Source organism: Gordionus sp. m RMFG-2023, chromosome 1 (genome assembly GCF_954871325.1).
Source record: "Gordionus sp. m RMFG-2023 chromosome 1, tfGorSpeb1-WG-v2, whole genome shotgun sequence".
NCBI lineage: Eukaryota > Metazoa > Nematomorpha > Gordioida > Chordodea > Parachordodidae > Gordionus > Gordionus sp. m RMFG-2023.
In genome coordinates, this window is record NC_088775.1 from 28,981,870 (window position 1) to 29,004,074 (window position 22,205).

The following is a 22,205-nucleotide window of genomic DNA, read 5'->3' on the forward strand; positions in this document are numbered from 1 at the left end:
TCATTCATCCTTCTTTTTCGCCCTTTAACTTCTCTATTCCTCATTTCATCTCCATTCTCACTCTTTCCCCCAAAATTCATTTCTTCAATATATCTTAATCGTAAATAAACGCCTATGTATATTAATTGTGATCATTGTTATAATAAAAGAAATCTGCCCGAATAACCAATTTATATGTTAAAATGTTTATGTGTGACTTATATAATACAATATTGTGAAATTTTTCTTTTTTGGTTGTGTTTATATCAACATGGAATGTTTATCATGTGTGCATATGTATTATAATATTATTTTTTTATGTAAAAAAAAAAGACAGATCTATTTAGTTAACAAATAGATAGAACAATTATAAATTAAAATTCCTAAGTGCATTACATAATTATCACTATTCAAACTGAATTATATAAAACTAAAGGATATAGAAAATATAGCATCATATTACAAATAATCCTGACTAGTAAATCAAGTCCAAAAGAATATTTAATTTTACAATAGATAAAACATAACAAAATTCTAATTTTTTAATGATCGATTTATTTTTATCACTCCTTTCCTAGCAGCCTTGATATCTACCATTCCTTATCGATAATTTCCATTACCCCTACCCCACATTCCTAAACTTTTAAATCCCTTCTTTATTTTCCTTTACAAGTTCCACGTTAAAAATATTGTTAATAAAATCATGTTCCAACAATGGCTAAAAAAATAATATTAAACCAGAATTAAAATAACAATGGCTAAAAAAAATATTCAACCAGAATTAAAATAAAAATCCAGTGTAGGCTTGTTAGTACTATGACGTACGCTTATAAAAAAAATCTGGTTAAAAATGTAATAGAATTAAACCTATTGTCTTCTGATATAATTTTATTAACTCCTACAAGAATCATTTAATTTAACTATATACAAAAATCCTCTTTTTATTTTTTTCCTTTACATCTTTTTTTTCTTATATCATCCATTTACCAAAATACTTTTATGCATTTCCAAAAAAAATCCTAATTTAAAAATAATCATTACTTCATTTATATTTGCCCAACCAAATCATCATTAATTAATAAACACAAAACTTATACATTTATCCTTCCATCTACATTCAATATATTCGTCCTTAATACTTCACCTCTTTCCCCTTTATTTTATGATATTAAATTTATGTTGCCTACCAATTTTTATATCAAATCTTATTAAAATTTACCCAAATAAAAATCCGACCTCTAATTGAGCTCGATTGTGGCATGAATTTTCAAATGATGAAAGTCAATTAAATTTAAGATAATTTTGTTTAATTACAATACAATATACCAAATATTATACACTCATTCTATCCCTGGTATTCTAAATAAAAATAAAAGGTAAATATTTAATAAAATTATTATATTATCAATTATCCCTTTATCCTTTTAATGTCAACATAAATTATATACCCATATTTATTTATTAAATTAAATATTTTGATTTTTAAGTTAATAAATAACATCCTATAATTTATTTCTCTACATAAATCTCCTAATTACGAATAATCCCTGAAATTTTAACAAATTTATAAGATAATTTATTGTTAAATATTATATAACGTCCATTTATTCCACATCTTATCTCCGATCTCTCTTTCCTTCCTTTTCTTTCTCCTTAAGTCAATTTTTCCTCTTATTTCCTTATCTTCCTCTCCTTTCATTGATTCTGTGTTCTATTTCCTTCTCCCCTCTTCTTTCCTTCCGTTTCCCATTCGAATAATTTCAATAATCGAGTCGTTCTTCAATGAATACTCCTATCGTATTTTCGTATTAGTCGTCAACTACTTTATCTTTTTATTCAATTTGAATCCTTCGACTTGAATACTTCCTCGAATTATTCGCCGAATTACTTTATTCATTCAACGCTTAGTTCTATTATTCTATTCTGCCGAATTTTCCTAAATCAAATAATTCTATTTCACCTCCCGACTCTTACGAATATACTTATATTTATATTCAACAACCTCCGCGTCGATTATTAATACAAAAATATTACATTTTTCGTAATTCGTTATGGGTTTAACTGTTTACTTACCCCTTACTTATTCTCTTCCCCTTAATTGATCCTCATGCCTGACCATACTAATCTCATTAACTAATACTAAATAAGTTCTACTCCCTGTCAGTTTATTTATTATTCCTTTCACCCATTTATTTACTCCCCGTAAACATTCTTACACAAACTGCTTGACCCTCCACGAATCGTGTTAACCCCTCTTTTCTCTCCGTTCGTTATCCTTTTCCTTTAATATATCTAAAAATAATCTGGTTCTCCTTCCCAAAAATTTTCCGACGGTATCTTGCACTATTATTATAATATAACCACAAAATCCATATTTCTCCCCCTTCTTCTCTCGATTTCTTTAACCACAACTTCACTAACACTACTATCCTCTGTGCTTGTCCATTAGAGCTTGGATGGTATGGGGGTGATAAAATGTGTTTAATACCTAAACCTTTACAAAAACTGAACCTGGCGCTTATAAATGGCGGCCTTCCGTCTGATATTAACGTCTTTATTAACCCGTATCTACCCATCCATAACTCCAATTTCTTTATCGTTACGTTAACCCAGTCACCTTTCCCCACTCTATCCATTTTGGAAATTCATCTACTATGATAAAAAGTTCTTTCCATCTATTTCCAAAATCTATATGTATTCTTTCTCCTGGCTCTTTCGACGGTTCCCACTTATCATTATTCCTTATTATCGGCATCTTAGCCCATTTATTACAAGTTTCACATCTTCTACTTATTCCCTCTATCTGTTCATTCATTCCTGGCCACCACATATATTCCCTTCTAAGTCTTTTCATCCTTACTATCCCCTGATGACCTGCATGTAACAACTCTATCATTCTTTGCCTTAATTTAGTATTGAACAAGGGAGAAAAGTGTTCAATTTAGAGTAATTTAAATATATCGTTTTTATTTGAAAGTATTAATCCAGAATAATTTAAATATATCGTCTTTATTTGAAAGTGTTAATCCAGAATAATTTATTATATAAAAATAGAATCGAATATAAGAAAAACAAGTGATACAATTAAATTCGTTTTCACAAAATCTCAATATATATATCTATCGTAAATCAATTTATGGTCAATCAATTGTGGCTAAAGGCTTCGTATATAAAAATACAATATAATATGTGAATCATTTTTAATAATATATTATGCAACAGTATCACATCTTCCACCTCTTACTATACAATCATCCTCTATTGTCAATTCTTTTATATGCTCTTTCCATTTCTCTTTCTCCGTTAAACATTCCTTTACCCTACTCATCTCTCTATCCTTTAAAGTCTCTTCTCTTATATCTTCCCATGTAACTTTATTATCTTGAATTATCCTGGTTATCCTTTTTATCATTTGATTATTAATAACTTCTTCTACTCCCTCTTTATCCTCTTCTTTACCCTCCCCTATTGTCATTCTTGACAATACATCCGGGAGATTATTCTCTCTACCCTTCCTATATTTAATCTCCACATCAAAACCCCCTACCATTATGATCCATTTTTGTAACCTAGTGGAAAGCATCATATCCTTGTGTTCCCTTTAAATAATCCTAATAAGGGCTTATGCTCTGTCCAAATCGTAAATCTTCTACCCATAACATATTCTCTACATTTAATAAACCCAAAATTACAGCCAATGCTTCTTTTTCTATTACCGAATAATTTTCCTCCTCGTTTCGATTTCCTCGAAAATTAATACTGGTCTCTCATAATCATCCACTAACTATAATAATGCTCCTCCAATTCCTTTCATTGAAGCATCCACTGCTAATATTACTTCTTTCTCTCTATCAAAACAATGTAAAATCGGGTTTCTTCCTATTAATTCCTTAAGTTTATTAAAATTACCATCTTGTTCCTCTCCCCTTTTAAATTTAATAGCCTTTTTAACCAACTCATATAACGGACTAGCCAATTCTGCAAATGAATTTATAAACCTATGATAATAACTTATCATACCCAAAAAGGATTGTATTTCCATTTTGTTCCTAGGTTGTCTCATCTTCTTTATACTTTCTATATTGTTATTTAACGATTCTACTTCATCTCCTCTTATTTTATGTCCCAAATATTCAACTCCTTCCCCAAATATACTTTTCCTTTAACTTGCTCTCGAACCTTTCTCTCTTATTCTTTTTAACACTTCTTCCAATCTCTCGTCATGTTCTTCCTTCTTTCCTGTTACCAATACAACATCTATGGAAAAAAATACTCCAACTAATCCTTGAAATATTCCAGCCATAGTTCTTTGGAATACTGGAGCTGAAATATTTAAACCAAACGGCAATCATAAAAAAGCAAATAACCCTTTCGGCATGGTTAAAGTCAATAACCTACTGGTCTGCCTACTCACCGGCAATTGTAAGTATGCATTTGAAAAATCTAATTTGGAAAAATATTTTCTTCCTTTTAAAGCCGCTAATATTTCTTCAATCCTCGGTAATGGATATTTAACTTCCATTATCCAGGGATTCAGAGTTATTCTATAATCTGCGCATAGTCTCAAATCTCCGTTTGGCTGTCTTATTGGAACCAGCGGAGTAGCCCACTCGCTATTATCAACCTGTATAATTATACCTTCTTTTACCCATTTATCTAATTCTTCATTTACCTTATCTCTCCATTCATAAGGTACTCTCTTCTTTAACCTTATTTCTACCTCAAATTTTTTTAAACACCCTAACTCTTCCTTGAAAATCTCTCCATATCTTGTTATTAATCCTTATCCCTTCTTTCCAATTTATATTTTGTTTCATCTCCTCGGACATTTCTATTAATACTCTTTCATCCTTATCCACCCTTATCTCTGTTTCTTGGTTCTTAACCATATAAATCTTTCCATTTGTTTCCTCTCGGCCATTTTTCATTTAATTCGTTCTGATTCTTCGTTAATTGTTCCTCTGAACGATTCCTACTTAATGTTCCATTATCTCTATGTGTATCTTGTAACCTCTTATCAATTTTAATTTCACACCTTATTTTCCTCTCATTATTTTCCTCTGTCTCTTCTTTAACCTTTCTCGTCATGGTTTTAAATATCTCCCTCTGGTTTTACTTTATTTCAGGGATTCCTGTCTTAATCTTCTGATACATCTCTTCATTTATATCTTCTTTTATCATTTCATCAACTCCTTTAATATCTCTTAATGTATCCTTCATAAGCAATTAACCCCCAAATAGAAAACCTCGTTTACTTACTCCTCTTTCATCCACTACCTCGCCGTCTTCTATTTTCTCTTTAGACACTGTTACAATACTACATAATATATTCTTTACCCACTGCCATTCTTGTCTTAAACTATCTACCCTTCCTACAAGCCCTATACTTCTCTCTGAGCACCTTTCTAATTTTACCATTGTTATTTTTCTTTCACTACCTTCTTTTTTGGGAAATATACCCCACCAATTCACTTCTGGGCCTATAAATTTAGCCCAATCTCATCCCCTTATATTCTCTGTCTCTCTTTCTGTTACTCATATTTCTTATCTACGTTTGTTACCCACAGTTCTCACCTCTTCCCAAATCTTTCCTATTATGTATATTTCGGTTCCATCAAATTGATGTACTTTATGTTTATTAGGATATATTCTTCTCGTAGGCCATAATTTCTTAATTTCAGTTAAACATATTATGGTAATCATGGTTCCCGTATCTAATAACATAGTTACAATTTCTCCCTCCACATTGACCTTTAATATTGGACAATCCTCTTTTTAATTTAATTCACTAATCTGATATAAGTTTACTTCTGATATATATTTCTGATTATGATCTTGCTGATGAGACTCTACTCCATTCTTATTTCTTGTTATGCCTTCCTCCTCTCTCCTCTGTCTCCCATTATTCTTGCAATGTCTTTGTTCTACTTCATGGCATATAAAACCTCTTGTCCCTTCTCTTTTCCTATAATATCTCCTCCATACTTTCTCTTTATCTCGGCTACCAAATAACATTTCTAATATTAATACCACTAATGTATATATCATTGCTAATATAAAAATTATAATCTTATCTTTTTCATTAATTGATAAGTACATTATCCTAGATTTTTACTCATAATGTATTTATTAATAATTTAACAATTAAAACTCTTACTTCTCTAAAATTTAAAATAATGATTTAGATCAATAAAATTGTCTGCCACATATTAAAATTTTCTTTATATATTGTTTAAATTAATTATTTTATTTAATATTTCTTCTAAATCCTTCTTTTAGACTTCCAATTAGTATTTATACAAAATTCTTCTAAAAATTTCTTTATTGTAACTCAGGTTCATTATTTCAATGATTATTTGTCAGCGGTACCAATAATATGCTTTAACATATATATATAATAATCAAATTAAAATAAAATAAAATATACCTTTTTGATAAAATCTATATTAAACACAATGAAAAATAAAATATATAAAATGTTAAAAAAATAAAAAATATTATTCCAAATATCTCAAATCAACATCATCAATCACATGATAATAATAAAAATCATTATACAATCAAAACCGTTTAATTGCATATCGCTTAAGTGCAAAAACTTTTAAATGCGAAAAAAACCCGCGATTTTGATAATAATTACTATGGTATAATGTTAAATTTATAATTGCAAATCGGTTAATTGCGAAATATCGGATAATTGCAAAATTTTTCAGGTCCCATTTATATAACAATAACGTTAATTTAATCGGATAAGTGAAAAAATAAAAAAATTTATCGAAAAAAATTATTCATCATTTTTTTTATTTAACCTTTTTCCATTCATTCATTCATTCATTACCACGCCAGAAATTAATATAAAAATGGTAAAAAAATCATTCCAAACATTAACACTGAAGCATAAAAAAGAAATAATTGATAAATTAAACACTACATCAAAAACACAATTAGCATCAAATTACAATTGCCACGTCTCGACAATCTACCGTTTAATTGCGAATAAAGAAAATCTATGCTCACAATTTCTAAGGAATAAACCTCCTACAACTAAAGGAGTTAGAATGAGTTGTTACCCAAAGACAGAAGCAGCTTTATTGGTTTGGTTTACCCAAATGCGAAGTAAAAATTGCAGTCTAAATGGGCCAGTGATGTTAGAAAAAGCTATGTTTTTAGCCAAACATTCAATGAATGTAATTATAAGTTTTTATAATATATATATATATAAATTATAGGCATTCCTACTAGCAGCTGGTTGCAGAGATTTAGGAAAAGACAGAATATAAATTTTCAAAATGTTTGCAATGAAAAGGGGAGTGCAGATATTATTAATGCAAATGAGTGGAGCAGAAATACACTCCCATCTCTGATTAAAGATTATCAAAGGAGTAATATTTACAATTGTGATGAGACAGGACTATACTACCTAGCATTACCAAAGGGCACAATGGAATTTAGTGGAACTCAACCACTGGGCTTCAAACCAGACAAGAAAAAGGTCACAGTTCTATTTATCATAAATGGGGATGGATCTGATAAAAAATTATATGTTGTAGGGAAATTTAAAAACCCTAGGTGCTTTAAAAATAAAAAATTACCAGTTAAATACTACTCCAATAAAAGCAGCTGGATGACAACCTCAACTTTTGAAGATATTCTTAAAGAATGAGATTCCTCATTAAAGAAGAAAATTTTATTGTTTTGTGACAATGCTTCTTGTCACAAAACAAAATTAACATTTAACAATATAAAATTAATTTTTTTACCAGCAAATACAACATCATTAATTCAACCTTTGGACATGGGTGCAATTAGATCCTTTAAATGTCATTATAGAAAGGGTATCATGAGAAAAATGATAACATTGATGGAAGGAAATGACACCACCTCTTTTTATAAAAGATTTACACTTTATGATAGCCTCTATCTTATAAAATTTGCATGGGGTGAGGTGACAAGTACTACAATCATAAAGTGTTTTATTGAAGCTAAATTTTTTGATAAGTCTATGGCATTTGATTGGGAATCGGAGGATGATATAGCATTAACTGACAACGAAGAATATGAATTTGATCCCATATTTGAAGAATATGCGTTACACGATGATGATGCTAGCTGCCATGGAATTTTAGATGATCAGGATATTTGTAATCAGATAAGATTAGAGTTGGAAGGTTTAATTACTTAAAATTTTAATTAATCTTATTTTTTATAGAAGGTTATGAAAGCTCCGAGAATGATGAAGGGAACCTAGAGATATCTGATCATTTAATTACAAAAAATCAGGCTCTTAATGGTTATTATACTTTTCTTGAATATGCTCATGAACATCTAAGGGATCAAGATTCACTTAGAAAGCTAGAGAATATAGTGGAAAAAGAATTATTTACTCCAGAGTCTAGCCAAACTCTTATCACAAAATATTTTTATTAAATCTTATATTACTTTATAATAATTGTGATACATGTATAATAAAATTAGTTCAAATAAAATCTTATGTTATAAAGCATTAATAAACTTTCATTCCAGCATGGTCTGTTAATACATTTACATTTATAATATTAGAATTTATAAGATTTGAATAGGCATAGGATTTTAAATCAAATATCATGTGAATGAAAACAAAACACTTAATAAACTTAAATTCTTTTATATTAATCTTATTGTTTCCAGTTTTTTAGGCAAAATATTTTAAAATTTGGCTTTAATAATAAATTAGAATTTAAAAAGTGATAATATATTTGTGTAAAATTATTTCAGTAAATTTAATGAAGGTAAAATGACAAAAGTAGTTAAAATTAATGGAAATAAATATAAGGGTATTGTAAAGGAAAAAATGTTATTATCTTTCACAAAAGCTTTTTTTGCTTTAATTCTTACATATCTTAAATAAAAAATGAGATAAAATCAAGTAAACAAATTTAATTATAATTTTATTCAATAAAAAATAATTTATCAACAACGCTAATACATAAATAATTACAATCTTTTTATAATTAAGTCTTGTTTTCTTTGTTCCTTTCTGTCTATAATCATGTCTAGATCTAGAGAAAATATAAATATATATATCACATTACTTTCAAGTGCTTCAGATATTTTAATATTATTTGATTGATCTAAATTAATTGAATACTTTTTATAAAATAATAACTTGATGAATTGACGATAAAAATAAAGGATTATTGGTGGGAAGAAAAAAAAAGCTATGATCATATGTTTCAACAAATAAGATAAATTTTTAAAATTTAGTTTTTGTATTCGTTACATAACTTATTCAAATTAAAATAAATAGTTGGTTACATTAATTAAAAATTGTATTTATTGCAAAGTTTGATGGCTTATATGATTAAAATATATATAGATGATAAATATCTTTATAAAAAACACAAACTGATTTTTAATAAATAAATTGTTGAATTTTAATCGTATAATTGCGAAAAATCGGATAATTGCGAAATTTTAAATATTTTGGTCCCAAGCTTTCGCAATTAAACGGTTTTGACTGTATTTAATAATACCTGGTATGATTATATAAAATGAATGAATACTCTTTATTTCCACTTTTTCCTTTCTATTCGACATCCCATATATATCATCATATATAACAGATCGGTATGACTAGCTAAAAAGCAATTAATCATAAGCAATCAAAATTTATTTATATAATATTTTTAAAAATAATTTTTATTTTTTTTAATGTACATAAATCAATTTTTTATTAAGTAAAAAATTGAGATTAAATATCAAATAATTATTAAATAAATACATTTACTAGCTTATTACAACTTAATTTTATTTTTCAATTATAATATTTAACAAATATATATCCATAAGAGGGCGTTAAATACATAAATATGAAAATATATTCTTAGGAAACCAGAATATTTATTGGATAGCGCTTTTTTTATATTTGGGTGTAAATGCATGTGAAAAACCTAAATTTTTTTAAAAAAATATAGGTTTCTTTGACATTTAATTAATGAGTATGAGTGGATTTAGAATCGAAAAATAGTAGAAAATTTGTAAGGCACATATTGCTTGCGTTATTGATCAAATTCTCTACATTTTTGGTTTATACGTGTATATTTAGGTATTAAACATTATCCTAAAAAATATTTTGAAAATATTATGATTTGACCAAATGCCGAGCTCAAAACCTTACTAAATATTCGATCGACCAAATTTGGTATTAATATTTAGAAAATGATTATTTTTGGTTAATTTATCTATATATACGTGTAAAACATTATCCCAAAAAATATTTTAAAAATATCGTGATTTGACCGATAACCGATTTGAAAACGGGCCAAATTGCTAGCGTTATCCATGGAAAATTCTTCATTTTTGGTTTGAACAATAACGTGCTAAGTATTATCCTGAAAAATATTTTAAAAATATTATGATTTGGCCGAATGCCAAGCTCAAACCCCACCACTTAATAAATAATCTTAATTATAAAAAATTTTTAATGTTCCAAAAAAAATAATTTCAATATTACAAAAAATTATTCCTCCCTCCACCTCCGTCGAGATTACCTTAATGCCTGGTATTTTTCAATTTCATGAAAATTTAAATTTTTTAAAAATATTTTGGCATTTTCCTAAAGCTAAAATAAATGAAAAGTGAAAGTACGTAAAAAATATAATAAACAAATGAATAATAATTTTAAATATAGCGGTTAAAATTTAAAAATATTATATAATTCTAAATCATATTGTTTTAAAAATGTCTGATTTCCTGCTATATTTAATTTGGCAAGCTGAGATCGTGCCAGGCCCTCCTAATTGTCTTTATTTAAACTATATATCTATAATTTTAAAGTAAAGACGATTGATATAAACATATCAATATACAATTGGGGTAAACTAAAATATGGCGGAGTTTACATTATATATAAATCATGGCTTATTACAAAATAGTCGGAAATTTTTAAGGGTATCCCTGGTGAGTTAAAAAGGTTATTAATTCAAGTTTGATAAAAAGTATTATAACCTTGTGTCGCATTTATATGCATAAGACTTTATTTCTGCTCACCCGAGGAGGGTATCCTTAATAAGTTTCCGACCCTAAGAGAAGGGAAGTCTATCGACTTTACAATGCTTAGCAAATAAATTTATCGATCATATATAGGGGCTTATCGGCGCTTATAAAATTAAGTATTTGGGTTTGGCGGACTATTATCCCCTATATTGGTGTTTTATTTACGAAAATATGTGTACTATATCAATTTATAATTGCTATAAAATGTATTAGTGACAAAGGCTATCAAGTATTAAAGAGTATGTTATTGCGGGGGAGGTAAGACACGTTCCTCTGGGTCAGGGGAGGGTTCCTCATTGTCCAAGAGTTCGTCCGATCCGACCGTATTATTGCCTTCGGTTAGATTTAACTTTCGTCAAACTAAACAAAAATGAACTTTTCAATTAATATTACTATCAAATTTGATCGAATATTTAGTAAGTAGTCGGTTTTGAGAACGGCATTCGGTAACATGATATTTTCAAAAATTTTTTTAGGATAATGCTTAACATCTAAATATACACGTATAAACCAAAAATGAAAAATTTTCCCTGGATAACGCCAGCAATGCAGTATTTCGGTTCCAAATCGGTTATCCGTCAAATCACGATATTATAAAAATATTTCTTGGGATATTGTTTTACACGTATTTATAGATAAATAAACCACAGATGAACATTTTCCACATAATATTACTACCAAATTTGGTCGATCAAATATTTAGTAAGTGGTCGGTTTTGAGCTCGGCATTCGGTCAAATCATAATATTTTCAAAATATTTTTTAGGATAATGTTTAACACCTACACGTATAAACCAACAATGAAGAGATTTTGATCAATAACGCCAGCAATATATGCCTTACAAATTTTCTACTATTTTTCGATTTTAAACCTACTCATACTCATTAATTAAATGTCAAAGAAACCTATATTTTTAAATTTTTTTTTAGGTTTTTCACATGTATTTACACCCAAATATAAAATAGCGCTATCCAATAAATATTCTGATTTCCTAAAATATATCTTCATATTTATGTATTTAACGCCCTCTTATGGATATATATTTGTTAAATATTGTAATTGGAAAATAAAATTTAAGTTGTAATAAGCTAGTAAAAATATTTATTTTCCCATTAATAATAAGTAAAAATAGAATATTATATTAGATATTTAATCTCAATTTTTTACTTAATAAAAAATTGATTTATGTACATTAAAAAAATGTTTCTAAAAATTATATAATCAAATTTTGATTGATTATGATTAATTGCTTTTTGGCAATACATTTTAGCAATGCAGTTTAGCAATGCAGTATTTAGTCATACCCCATAACAGATACCATACCAAGGAAGACATTCTTGCAAATTGTTCCTAAAAGGAAAACCAAATAGATTCGGATACAAATCTTGAATATTGGCTTCTTCCGACGGTTACATATTTTCATTTGATATATATCAAATCATAAAACTATTAAAGGCATTACAAAAATCAATTATCATAAAATATATTTTGATAATTTCTTTACCTCATTTAAACTTTTGTAATACAACGAATAGGATATTTTACAATTACAAATTATGATTATGAAAAATTACGAGATATTATTAGTTTGTTGGAATGATATTTATATAACTAATACCAAAATAACTAATTTCAATTTTCCAAATTTTATTTATTCAATTTCACTTTCCAAAAATAAATTAAATTATCTCCATCATTCTATAATTTTATAAAACCCAATCACACAATGAAAAAAAACAAAATGATCCTTTTCAAAAATTAAAAATAATCAAAAAAAATAAATTATTGATTGACATTCTTTTTTTTAAAAAAAGAAAAACATTTTTCTCCGTCTTTAATTCAACATCTGCGACACGCCCACCCTTCATAAGCGAAGTTACCATCTAATTATCGTAATTTGAGGGCATTGATCATTTCTTTCGTCATTTATCGAATCGTACCTTTGAATTTTGTCGACTTTTAACCTGGTTAATTACACTTTTGAATTGCAATTTGACATATGAAATGTGGGTTATAATACATGTATTTATATGAAATAATTAATATAATTTGTTTTACAAGTGTTTCATAATACATATACCCGTATAATTTTGATTAATAAAATCCGTATTTATGATTGTTTTATTCAAACAAAAAAATCAACATATAATTTTTAACCACTTTTATTTTACTTTAATAGGTCAATACAATAAAGAAAATTACATATAATAATTAAAATAATAATGTCTAATAATCATTTATAAGGTCCAACGAAAATTTATTTTGTTGTAAATTTAAATCAAAGAACACATAAGGTTTTATGGTATAACATTACTAATCTAGATCTTTTTTCTTTATTTTATTAATGTACTATAAATATATATATAGACAAAATATAATACCTATCAGTATAAATAAATCGGATAATTCTTTGATTTCCCTGGAAATCTGCCGGTCCAATTTTTTAAGCATTCACTCTTCTCTAAGGTGATTTGTACCCTTTTTTTAAACATTTTAAACATTTTTATTTTATCCCATTTCTCATTTATACATACATATTTTTTAAACATTTTTATTTTATCCCATTTCTCATTTATACATACATATTTTTTAATTCATTTTTTATATATCATTAGATTTTTTATATATATTTTTTTAATTAAAATTATTATAAAAGTTTAAAGATTTAATCATATTTTTTTTTAAATAAATTTTACAATTATTTTTCTTTTTAATTTTCAATTATAAAACCAATAAGTATGGACCACAAAAAAAATATAAAGATATGAAGAGGGGTAAAAAAAATATAAATTTATAATTATAACTTTTAGAACTTTTAGAACTATAAACATGGAATATAACAACATTCTATTTGTTTTTTTTTAAAAGGAAAAAAAAATGAATATACATATCGCTTTAATTAACATATGTTGTAAATTTTAATATTATATACATTCACATTGCTGATCTTAACAAAATTACAAAAATAAAATTGTTAAAATTAAAAGGACATATTTAAGGAATACCACTTCATTAAGTACTATCCTTTTACAAAATAATTCATGCCTGAAATTTTTTTTTAAAATAATAAATCTTTTCACTAAATTTATTTATTTTATATCCACAATTAATTCGATATGTTGGGTTTAAGACTACCCATATACCAAGAAAAAATGTTATATCATTGAAAATCACCCCCAATTTGGTTTTGCACAAAACCAAAATTTCATACCCATCAAATTGTCTAACACATTGATTCTTTCTCAAGTGTACCATCAGACCAATATTTATAATAATTTGCTCTAGACATTATTGAAATGCTTGCTCCAGTGTTAAACAACATTCCTATATTTTGTCTATCAATTTTTATATTTACACGAGGACATGAACACTGATTAACATCTTTCTCAGTCATTAAAATTTTATTCATTCTAATCAGCTGAATTATATTTATTATATTTAAATTATCACTAAATCATTAATATTCATGCATAAATTCAACTCTGAATTTAATGGGTTCTGAATATCTATAATTCATTTATTAAATATATCAAAATAATTATTAACAACACTATATATATTACAAATTTTATTATTAATATATGATTTTTCAATTTTTATATGATTCTCTTTCAAATTATATAGTCACTGCAATCCACTCATGGATTGAACACAATTCAGAGCAACATGATCCATTTCCTCACACTTGAAACACATTCGGTCATTATCCGAATTACATACATCTTTTTCACTTAAATTTGCAATAATAAGATCTTTTATATTACGAACTAATGGATTTATCAATACTGGTGGTCTCCTTGGAAAACCATCTTTAAAATTTACTTCTTTCACCATACAATTTCTCTTTATATGACCTGTGAAACCACATCGATGACAGATTATATCATTTTTATCATTAATTTTTACACTCACATTTTCATTAATTTTTCTATCACGTGAAAAACAATTTTTCCCACTATGACTTTTTCGGCCACAAATATCGCAATTTTCCCTAAAATTATTATTTTTATTTCTAAGTATATATATATCTCTAGAAATATTTTTTAAAATTTTTCTAATTTCTTTGATCTCATTTGGAATTAAACATTCATTATCCATTTGTTTAACATTGTTAGTAACACCATTACTTTTTATAACCTTCAAAGGTTTATCAATCACAATTTTAGATATTTGCTTTTTAATTTTACTCACAAATGTTTTAAACTATCACTTATATCTTTTGATATCATAATACTTTTACAGTATTTGACTTCTCATTCCCACTGGAATTATTTATTTTTTGAATATTCAAATTTCTAAGTTCAAGTAAAATCAAAATATCTTCAAAAAAATCTAAAGACTTAGCAGATGTCATAGAATTTACATCCAGAACACTTGAATCATCTAACTTACTCACTTTATATATAAAATATTTTCTCTTAATTATCTTCATTAATTGTATAATAAAAATCAATGAAATATATAAGATGAAAAAAATTAAAGCTGTAACCTTGGTCACATCCAATTTATCAAAACTTGAATTAAATATTTTGAATATATTATTCTTATAAATCTGCATCTTATTAAAAGTGAAATTCCTATGAGTACTAATAAATATTCTCATTTAAATATTTATAATAAAAATTTTATCATTAAAATTGTACCACTTGTGTATAAGAATATATTTAAACAAAATTTCTTTTACCTTGAAATCCTGATACGAATGATCTTCTTTAGGAACCTCGTCCTGGAATTTTGTTTTTCTCTATTAAAATATTTTTCCCAATTAAAATTCAGATCCTGGTAACCAGCGTCACCATTAATATAACTAATACCAAAATAACAAAATAACTATCAATTTTCCAAATTTTATTTATTCGTTCACTTTCCAAAAATAAATTAAATTATCTCCATCATTCCATAATTTTTTAAAACCCAATCACATAATGAAAAAAAAAACAGAACGATCCTTTTCAATCGAAATTAAAAAAAAAATTAATGATTGATATTCTTTTTTTAAAAAGAAAAACATTTTTCTCCATCTTTAATTCAATATCTGCGACAATATTGATAATTCGGCGATGACCGTTGCATCGATATACCACACCTCTCTTTGCTCTCTAATGTTTCAAAATATTCCAAGAGAATATCTTCCAATTCCTTAACTAAATATGATCACTGCTTATAACCAACACATGGGTGGTATTGATCTGTGTGATAATCTTATATCTACAAATAAAATAAAAAGAGGGAAAAAATGGCAGTGACCAATATTCACCGATTTTATCGATGTACCTTTGATAAATTCGTGGAAAATCTGAAAATTCCTAAGTCAAGAGACGAGAAGCCACTAAATATCTCCTTCGAGCTCCAGTAAAAATTGAAAAATATTTAAGTACTAAAGCCAGTTTGCATAACAGAGTGAACCCTACTGATTTATCTGAACATTATTTCTCCAAATTATAGATGGAAAAAGACATAGATGAGATGATATTGCCATATGCCTCAAGATATATATGCCAAACATGTCAAATCACACTTTATTTCATTCCTAATATATTTGTGGATCACCTATCCAAAATTAAATTAATAATGGTTAAGCAAACCGTATTATTTTTTATTACATGTCGCCCCCATATAAAAACCTATTGAATAATGATTGTCCTTTAAGGCCGACTGTGAGTTTATTTTGAAAAATATTTTATTTTTAAGATATATTATTATTTTAATATTATCAGTATATTTAATTAAGATATCGATTTTATAAGACAAAAATAAAAAAAATTATTTAATATAAAAATACAATTTTTTTATTAAAATTCATATACAAATATGATAAAATATTATTAAAAAATTAACATTATAATATAAAGAATATAATAAAATATGTCATATATAAGTTTAAGTTAAAAAAAAAGATTTATACAAATGTATATTTTTATAAAAAGAAAAAACATTTAAAAAAATAAATATCAAGTGGCGAGATTGGGCCATGTTTTAAATATTTAATAATTAGATCTAATTATAGATATGGTGTTTTTTGCTTGAGTCATAAAATGGAGACAGGTATGATTTTTTTATTGATTTGAATTTTATTTTGAAGAGATCTAATGCTGCTTGTCCAAAAGAGCAGGTTGATGTAGCTGCTATGGGAACAAAGTGGTTGTCACACATTAGGTGTCTTTACACTTAAAAAAAACAATATACATTTGAAAATATTTTAAAATCATTAGAAGACAATTTTGTTTATTTACTGATTAAAATTCTTATGATGAAACATAATTTTTAATATTCTAAACCTTATCCTAAAAATGAAATTGATTGCAATTTTTCTTACTGAATTTTGGAATTAATCTAATTAAATATATAAGTTACATTGCTAAAAACAGTAACCAATTTGCATTAAATAACATCCTAATTTGGCTAGAAGATTCATGATGATTTTTTTTAACCAGGATGGGTGGAATATAACGTATTATTTACAATTTTACAATTTTTATAAAAATTCCTATATATACATCTATGATATTAATATAGCAGATCTCTGTTACATTTTTCTATAAATGCTATTTTACTTTCGTTTTTAGCATATAATGATAATTTAACCATTATAATTTATTGTCAGTATATTTACATAAAACATAAGGCTTAAATACACCTTTGAAGTGTAGGTGGATACATTCTAAAATTTAAAGTCTCAAAAATAATGTGAATGAGCCCATAAGAATATTTTGGCCCTAAGATGCTTGCAATACATTACTGGTATTTGGTATACCTTAGGCTAATATGATTATTATTGAATAAGAATTTTATTTCATAAAATTATGGCTACTAAAATAGGAATTGAATTGAATAATGCATTATTATATTAACTATTAATATTACAAATATATTCATATTTGTATGAACAATTAAATTATTATTCAATTTGTTGATTATTTAAAAAATTTAACGTTTTTCAAAAGTAAATAGATGGATGATTCTTATGCATAATGATTAAAATCAAATATTTGAATCATCACTGATTCTAATATTTATTGATAAGATTGACAAGGCAAATTTAAAATAATAACATCCAGTTAAATTTTCATTTTATTAAAAAATTCAAAAAAATGGTGTTTACAATATAAATGTGAGATCCACTAGCAAAATTCCAAAGTTAACAAATAATGTCAAATTTTTATCTAACAATAAGTTTTGAATACAATTGAACAAATGATAAAAGATTTGTTTGTATGCCTAATTGATTTGTGATGCATCACCAATGTTATTTTTACTGTTCAACTTTTGCAACTAAAATATGACTTTTTTTTTTAAATATGTCAAGTTTTTGATAGCAATATTAAAATATTTTATTTATTGGCATTAGTGTTGTTAAACGGCTGGTTGTGAACTTAGCGGCTAACTTAAAACTTCATCCAGATAAATATTACACAAACCTGAAGATGTTCATAGAAGGAACAAAGCTCTAGACATATATTATCGAAATCCGAGGCTTATACAATATTTTTCCTGCTAAAATATTGAGTTAGCCGTTTTTTAAAATCGGCTCAAAACGAGCCGTTTAACGACACTAATTGGCATTTATTATTTTTTTTTTCTGGAAAAATTTATCATACTTTTTATGTTTATAAAAAATGTCCAATCAATTTACAAAAAAACAAACATATTTTTTTATTTGTAATTTTCTTTTTGAAATAATTTTTACACATACGATATCCCCAACTCATATCGTTCCATTTATTGACAATTTAGTTTTTTGAATTTCTTTAGAAATCCTAAATTTGTAAAATATTTCCCGCCTTTATTCTTCCTCAGTTCTAACATAATAAACGATCGCTAATAATTGGAGCCCTGTATGCATCGTAAGCTGTTTTAACGGTCCTGCTTGTCCTAAATTAATCGGATTTTTTTATGTCCTCCGACAATAATAGGTTCTACATATTTCCAAGTTTTCCTCACTATATTTGTTTATAGTACAATATAATCATTGTTTCAACATAAAATTTTTAATACCCCGCCACACAAGTAATTAAAATTTTATTATTTTTGTTTTTCTTACAAAAAAAAGTGTTTTCTTCTCGAAGATCGACTACGAAAGAAAGATAAATGGAAGGAAATAATGATGGCATGTTTTTAAAAAATTTTTTGGTTCTTGATTTCATTACAAGGAAAAGAATATATGAGAAAAAATGTGTTTTTTGAAATTTAAAACAAATTAGTTATTAGATAAATCGTTGCTGATGACACAAAAGAAAAATAATCAATAATTTAAATCAATTATAATATAATAACTAAATAAGACACGCGGCAAGGACTTCCTTTACTATTGTAGTACGTTAATGGGTTATATTATAATTATAACAATACAAAGTACGAATTTTATAAGTTCCACTAAGTACATAATAGAGCATCATAAATCGAGTGTTGCAAAATAGCATTTCCAAAAAATTATATATTTCGGGCATTTTTTGTAATTGCATTAATACCTAATATTTTAAAATCACACATTTAGAACTACCCTGTATAATTTTATAGCTTTATTTATTTAGTTTTATTTTATTATTAAGGACTCAGATTTTTGGGTAATGATGTATAGCGCCATCCAACTTTATTGTTTCTTTGTGTTTTTATTAAAATAATGAATAACTTCGCTAATTATCTTTACACACGCATCCATTGCGCAGTCATCATAGACGTTAATTGGGGAATTACTTTTAAACTTTGCCATCGATCGAATCCAGAAAGAACAAGTTTTTTTTCTCCTGAAGAACTAGGTATTCCCTTGCTACGGGGTATAAAATATTGCAGATCGGAAACTAACATGATTTGGGGTAAGTAATATTATATTAAAAATGGGTCTTACATTTTAAATTTGGCCTTTGTTTAGTAAATTACTATGTAGTGATTGACGGCATACATCATTAACAGATTTCTCTAAAGCTGACATTCCTATATAATAAGCGCGATTTTCTCAATTAAATACGCATAATTTATAAATATGGAGCGAAATGATGAAATGATAAAATTGCATAAAACATATGTTGCGACATATATTTCAAAATAATTGTCGATGCAAAGAAATAGCTGTGATTTCGATAGCGTTTAATACCGCACCACTTTGACAAAGTGCGTACTATAAATTAGGCATAGACAAATTTTATTTGCCGCCTTTTACAAACTCTAAATAATACGCGCTTTTATTGATTATTAATATATAATTTTGTTCAAGACTTTGGACAATTTTATCAAAATTTAAGTTTATATATACGCCAATTCGGAATCAATGGATAACACCGAAAAACCAGTTAACTTTTATCGCTCATGGTTGACCTTAGATCTTTTTGTTTGTGTTAACTTCTAACGATATTATTTGTCATATGCCATTGTTATTAATATCGTTTATGTTGCCGAGTTGGCCTAAATTTCCTGTATAGTTTTCTATCGTAAATAAATTTCAAGTTACAGCTTACGAATAAATTTTAGTACAGCTTGCGTTATACTTTTTGGTGCAACGAGTTTGTAAAACAATTTTAAAAATTGTTTAACACATCCATCTTAATGTATCATTGTTCCATCAATATGATTATCAAATCTTTACAATATTTGAGAGAGATTTTGTTCTCCACCTCCTCCAGTCAATCAAAAAAAAACTACCACTGTATATGAGAAATGAATACTGACAGTAAATGAAGCTCGCGATTAATAATATTTATTTGAACATATCCATTTTATCCTTAATAGTTTTTTTAAATAAAATCTCAAAATACTCTTGATAGCGAGTACTAAATATTTGGAGAATACAACTCAACCGTTTGCTTGTGGACTATTTGCACTATGCTAATTACTAAATTTTAACCCAATCATAATAGATTATTTATAATATATAGTAACAAATAATTTTCGCATGCGAGTGCGCATCTATTTTGGTTGGAAGGCATGTTGAACAACCTATTAAGTTCATATCTTGAATATAATTAGAAATAAGGCATCGTAGAGTTAGTTAACTACAACTTAGCATTTATGATGTAAATAAGTGACTCCACCGACTATAACGGACCTTTTTTAATGCTATGTAAGAATTTAATTCGAGTTTTCTATCCGTAGACGCCGAGAGAGAAAAAAACATAGAGCAGTTTAGGCCAAAGAATGATCGAGCATCTACAATGCATTTTGCGCAATCGGTTACAATAAATGAAAGTCACAGAGAAAATTGATTTAGTTTATCATCAGTTTTTGAACCCCATTATACTCCCTCCTTCGCCCATATTCACGCCATTACCTTTTACTTTGGTCGCGCATGTTTCCGATATCTTTATCGAGATGAGAGAGTTTATTTATCATTCGTTCTCTTAGCCCTCAAATAAAACGAATAAACAAAATAAATGATAAAAGGTTGACAAAAAATAAGTATATTTTTTATGACATAAGCTTTGCGTTGAGTTTTTTAGATTTAGTGCATGCTATGCTATTTTATTATCCATTTCGATCTCTTTCATGCTTTAAATAATTTTTTAAAATTTTAAATATATATTTTGCCTCCCATTTTTTTGTCACTCTTTATGCCGCCATTAGGCAATGCATAACGGTAAGCGGAAAATAATCTCCGGAAAAAAATCACCAATAATAATTCCCCGGAATTGATTTTCTCAAAATTTTAAAATATTTTATTTGAAAATTTTTATTTTATGGATATATTTATAGGGAATTTTTTCTCCTATTTTATTAATTTTGTAATTTTTTAATATCTTAAAAAACGGGAATTTTTTTTTCGGAGATTTTCCTAGATTCATGCATAACTAATGCAAGCCGTAGGGATGCCCCTGGATAGAACGCTCTAGCACGGTCGCTATTATTGATTAAAAAATTTAAAAAAAATTCCCTCCCCGAATAAATTTATTGGTTAAAGTTATAAAATTGATTATTTTTTAAAACGTTATTATCTCAAATTAGTATTTTATATATGGCCATTTCACCTCCTTTCTGCTTATTATACAGGTAAATTAGTTTTAATTTAAATAAAACCCTCCAAAACAATATTACTTTATACTTGTTTATTATCATTATACATTTTTAAATGGCTTGCAAATATACATAATTATTAGTCTTGTTAAAGGTATCTTGTTACAGTTACTGGTAACATTCTTATAAAGATAACTATATTGCAAGTTACTTTTTAAATAATTTTTATAACACATTATATTAATATAATA

General features: G+C 26.6%; 2 protein-coding genes across 6 annotated transcripts in view; both read left to right on the plus strand.

The window, feature by feature from the left end:
• The first annotated feature begins 1,223 nt into the window (after positions 1–1,223).
• Positions 1,224–22,205, plus strand: part of LOC135931679 (uncharacterized) — a 77,637-nt gene continuing 56,655 nt past the window's right edge. The window contains exon 1 of one of the 4 annotated variants that reach the window (XM_065468943.1): positions 1,224–1,259. In XM_065468943.1, the coding sequence (XP_065325015.1) occupies positions 1,239–1,259 (21 nt within the window). In that variant the 5' untranslated portion in view covers positions 1,224–1,238. Of the gene's footprint in view, positions 1,356–16,536; positions 16,671–19,807; positions 19,827–22,205 lie in introns of those variants that run through there. The other 3 variants (XM_065468945.1, XM_065468942.1, XM_065468946.1) reach the window with 3 other exon arrangements.
• LOC135922084 (jerky protein homolog-like) lies at positions 6,953–8,491 on the plus strand. 2 transcript variants are annotated; one of them, XM_065456501.1, is made up of 4 exons: positions 6,953–7,166; positions 7,209–7,931; positions 7,979–8,147; positions 8,189–8,491. In XM_065456501.1, exons 3-4 carry the CDS (start codon positions 7,982–7,984, stop codon positions 8,404–8,406), a joined length of 384 nt encoding a protein of 127 aa, XP_065312573.1. In that variant the 5' UTR covers positions 6,953–7,166; positions 7,209–7,931; positions 7,979–7,981; the 3' UTR covers positions 8,407–8,491. The 2 variants fall into 2 exon arrangements, with proteins under 2 accessions (XP_065312573.1, XP_065312572.1); XM_065456500.1 differs by having other exon boundaries at positions 7,209–8,147.

What these genes read in the sequence shown, in the direction of transcription:
- LOC135922084 (XM_065456500.1), top strand. Translation starts at nt 7,775, where the DNA reads ATGGGTGCAATTAGATCCTTTAAATGTCATTATAGAAAGGGTATCATG. An exon ending in GATAAGATTAGAGTTGGAAG is followed by an intron (nt 8,148 to 8,188) that starts GTTTAATTACTT and finishes TATTTTTTATAG; the next exon opens with AAGGTTATGAAAGCTCCGAG.